General features: G+C 57.2%; 1 protein-coding gene across 1 annotated transcript; it reads left to right on the plus strand.

The window, feature by feature from the left end:
- Positions 1 to 567: 567 nt before the first annotated feature.
- LOC104617641 (keratin-associated protein 10-8-like) lies at positions 568 to 1,091 on the plus strand (the record flags this gene model as incomplete). The annotated part of the gene is made up of 2 exons (XM_010283005.1): positions 568 to 867; positions 965 to 1,091. Coding segments are annotated over exons 1-2 (427 nt in total), but the record flags the coding sequence as incomplete, so codon positions are not given.
- Positions 1,092 to 3,968: the final 2,877 nt, after the last annotated feature.

Genomic DNA, 3,968 nt, shown 5'->3' on the forward strand with positions numbered 1-3,968 from the left:
CCAGCCTGCCCCATCTCTGGGCGCAAGCGGCTCTGAAGTTCACCACCTCCGTCGGGCAGCGCTGTGCCCATGGGGCATCCCGGGGTGGTGGGTCCTGGGAGCCACCATTCCCTGCAAGGGTCCCACCAGGTCATCCCAGAGTCAGGCTCGAGTGCTCGCAGCCTCAGTTTCCACCCAGTGCAAAGGGGTGAAAGTCATCTCGCAGGAGCAAGGCAGGAGCTTGGAATGTGGATTTGGGGTGTCCCTGAGGAAACCTACAGTTGCAGAGGGAAGTGCCCTTGTTACCACTGGGCAAAAACAGCCCCGGATCCCTGCTGGCTCCCACTCGCAGCACAGTGGCTCAGCAACGTCCCTGACATTATTTACAAATAATGAGTTAGCCACAAAACACGTGCCACGAAACACATGAGGCAGTGGCGTTTGCACTCTCGACATACAATCATTGCCTTGAAGCAATGCTGCAAGAGCCTGCACCAGTGCCCAGTGCCTGGCCCGGGCAAGGATTTCTTCCCTGACCTCCTGGATACACACCCTGCGTGTTGGGGAGGTGATGGAGCAGGAGAGCACATGCATGTGCATCTCTGGGCACGTGCATCCCTGTGTGCGCCTCTGTGTGCACCCCTGTGTGCATCCCTGTGTGCACCCCTGTGTGCATCCCTGTGTGCACCCCTGTGTGCATCCCTGTGCGCGTGCATCCCTGTGTGCGCCCCTGTGTGCACCCCTGTGTGCATCCCTGTGTGCATCCCTGTGTGCACCCCTGTGTGCATCCCTGTGTGCATCCCTGTGTGCACCCCTGTGTGCATCCCTGTGTGCATCCCTGTGTGCACCCCTGTGTGCATCCCTGTGTGCATCCCTGTGTGCACCCCTGTGTGCATCCCTGTGTGCATCCCTGTGTGCCTCCCTGTGTGCATCCCTGTGTGCATCCCTGTGTGCACCCCTGTGTGCATCCCTGTGCTCGTGCATCCCTGTGTGCACCCCTGTGTGCATCCCTGTGTGCATCCCTGTGTGCACCCCTGTGTGCATCCCTGCGTGCACCCCTCTGCTCGTGCATCCGTGGCTCCCAGTGCAGCGCTGCTCTTCGCACGGGCACGGTGCGGGCTTCACAGCTCGCTCTGTTCAGAGGACAGACTTGTCGCGATAAATTTATCTGGATGCATGCAGCAGAGGCTCCCTGATGGGGCCGCATTAAGGACTTCACTGAAAACCCTGCTCTCTTTCTTGGTGTAGTTCTTATTCTGCTAAAGTGGGTCAGACTTTGTTTGTGTGTTTGTCATCCCTTCAAGTGTGGCAGCAAAAGCCATTACCTGATGTCTGAGCACTTCAAAATGTTTCTCTGTGGTTACTTAACTCAGGGGGAGAGGAAAGGAGCTTTTTTGGACCTTGTTTCGGCACCACTGAAAAGGCATCAGGTTAAAATTTTAGCCCGTCATTGGCTTGAATTGCAAATACCATTTACTGTGATTGGCCTAATTACTGAAAACAGACAAATTTTACAGGGGCTTTGCAAGATGAATCAGGTGTCCCTGAAGAATAGTTTTATATGCCAGAGAGGTGGGTTTCTGGGGCAGCGCTCGCGTTGTGGGAGACACGTCTCTCTTGCAAATCAAGGCACCGGGAGATGGAGAAGTCTCCATCCAGCTCCGGCAAGGAACCATTTAATGCTTCTCCTGGCCTGGGGAAAAGTGCATTTCTGCAGGGCCATGGCCATGGCAAGAGCAACATTTTGGTGAGCCTTCCTCCTCCTGGCCCTGGGCTCCCTTTGGCAACTGCAGCCAAGCCTGGACCCCCGGGGTGCTGCTGTTCCCCCTCGCCTGGAGCAGCCTGTCCCCCTCCTCGGCCGCACCGGCAGCTCTCGCACAATTTTGGGGCTGGCAGCACACGGGGCGGCTTGTCAGGGTCACGCGTCCCTGGCCCCAAGAAGCCCTGTTTGCCAAGGGTTTAAAGTTTAACCACTAATAAACACAGCGTATAGGAGAATTTTTGCTGACCAGGTAGCTAAACTTTCCTGGGAATTTTGCTGGCTCTTGTGACACAAACATGGCCACGATGTGGTGGCATGCTTGCCTCATATAAGGTTTTCGGTGGAAAATGCCTGGGTTTTCCTAGAGCAGGCTCCCTGCATCCCTCCTGTTCCCACTCCCTTGCTCCTGGCCACCCCCGGGGCATCGGCTGGTGATCCAGTGCTCAGCTCATCCCATCCTGCCCAAAAGCTTTCTCACCATCCCAGCTTCACTCTGATTTATCCAAGGAGGAATTGTTTATCAGGCTGGGATTGGTTTGTGGTTTTGGCTCCGAGCAGCTGTTGGGGAGAAGGGCTTGCTTCATTCTAGCAGCGTCAAAATAAGGTTTTCAAACAATGTCAAGGGGGAAAGTAAAACCCTTCCTTGTTGTTCTGACTCGAATGAGCGAAGTTGTCCTTTGTGCCTTTACCCCATGGGCATTTCCCAGCCAGAAGCCTGACTTTTTCCCCCAAAGGAATGTGCCCTAAAGCCCAGCTCAGCAACCGCTGCCTGGCTCGGTGACCATCGGTGCCCACGGCTCCATCCAGCCTGGACCAGCTTTTGCCCGTTTCTGCCTTGCGGATAAAGCTGAGCCCAGCCTGGCTTCTCCCGCAACGGCAGCCGGCAGAGAGGGAGGCCGGAGCATCACGCAAAGCGATTCAGTCCGTAACACCTTCTAAACCCCGCGTGGCTCGGGCCATTTCATCATTAATCTGAATGCAAACAAATGTCATTAGAGAGGGACATTTGGCTTTCAGATAAACAGTTGCCTGTCCTCGCTCTCACTCCCGCGCGAAACCGGCGCTCCTGGCGCTGCAGGAGGCTCTTCGGATGCTCCTGCTGTGTTTTGTTCTTCCTCCACGGCAATGGCAGCTCCTGGCAAGTCTGGGCTCCTCACTTCTCCCGCCCGGGGATTACAGCGGGAGCTGGCTGCCGGCCGGCCCATTCCGGCATCTCTCAGCAACTGCAGAGATAATTGCTGTAGGTCTAATTGTTCCTGCTGGATAATGAGCGTTTTGCATCATCATCCCCAGCTGCCGAGAGCATCCTCTGAGTTGCTATTTCAGGGATGGAAAGTGGCTCCTCTGAGCCGGGAAAGGCTGAACCAGGCTGGATCCGACCACCCGAAGCAAAGCCCCCGCGCCGAGCGCTCGCCGACAGCAGCGCCGGTTTGCAAGAGCGTTTTGGGACAGGGCGCGGGCCAGGGACGGCTCCCAAGAGGCAGCCTGGCCATGAGATTGTGCAAATGTGGGATTTTCAGCGTGCTGATGAAACGCAGCCAAATCCCCAGGGAGCCGTGTCTCCACCAGGACCTTCTCCCACCCCGACGGGACATTGTCCCTGTGGGGTGCAGAGGGCTGGAGATGCACGAGCACAGGCATGGGTGTGCACACGCGTGGATGCACACGAGCATACACACATGCAGGCACGCGCGTCCACGTGAACACACACGCGTGCGTGCGCGCGCGCACAGCTACACCCATGCTGGGAACCCACGGGCCCGTCTGTCTCCCTGCCGACCCAGTGGGCTCCTGCTCCAGCCTTCCCGGGGTGAGGGCTGCAGTTTGAACCTCTCCTTCGCACAGGCGCTGGTGGCCATGAGCTCCGGAGGACGGGGGGGTCTCCGAGATCCCTCTTTTATTCCCTTCGCTACATTTTATAATGTTTTAAACCAGCTAACAGGCTCGTAAACCAGGCAATTTCAGGGGAGAGCTGGCAGATGAGCAAACAGAAACCTCCTCCCCTTAGAAACCCAGGAATTGCCTTTACAGTGCACGGTCGCTTCTCGGTGTAATGAGCTGTGTGCGTTCTCAAACACACCGCGTTGCGCTCGGTCCGGTGGTGCCCCTTGTTTTGGGCGATGCCATTGCAGACAGCAGGGCTTGCCACAGCCTCCCCATGCTGTTGCAGCGGGCAGAGCTGCTCCACGCTGGCGAGACACGCGGCCCGGGCTGGGACGGCAGCAAA

The sequence above is a fragment of the Phaethon lepturus genome, unplaced genomic scaffold (genome assembly GCF_000687285.1).
Source record: "Phaethon lepturus isolate BGI_N335 unplaced genomic scaffold, ASM68728v1 scaffold39492, whole genome shotgun sequence".
In the NCBI taxonomy this organism is placed as follows: domain Eukaryota; kingdom Metazoa; phylum Chordata; class Aves; order Phaethontiformes; family Phaethontidae; genus Phaethon; species Phaethon lepturus.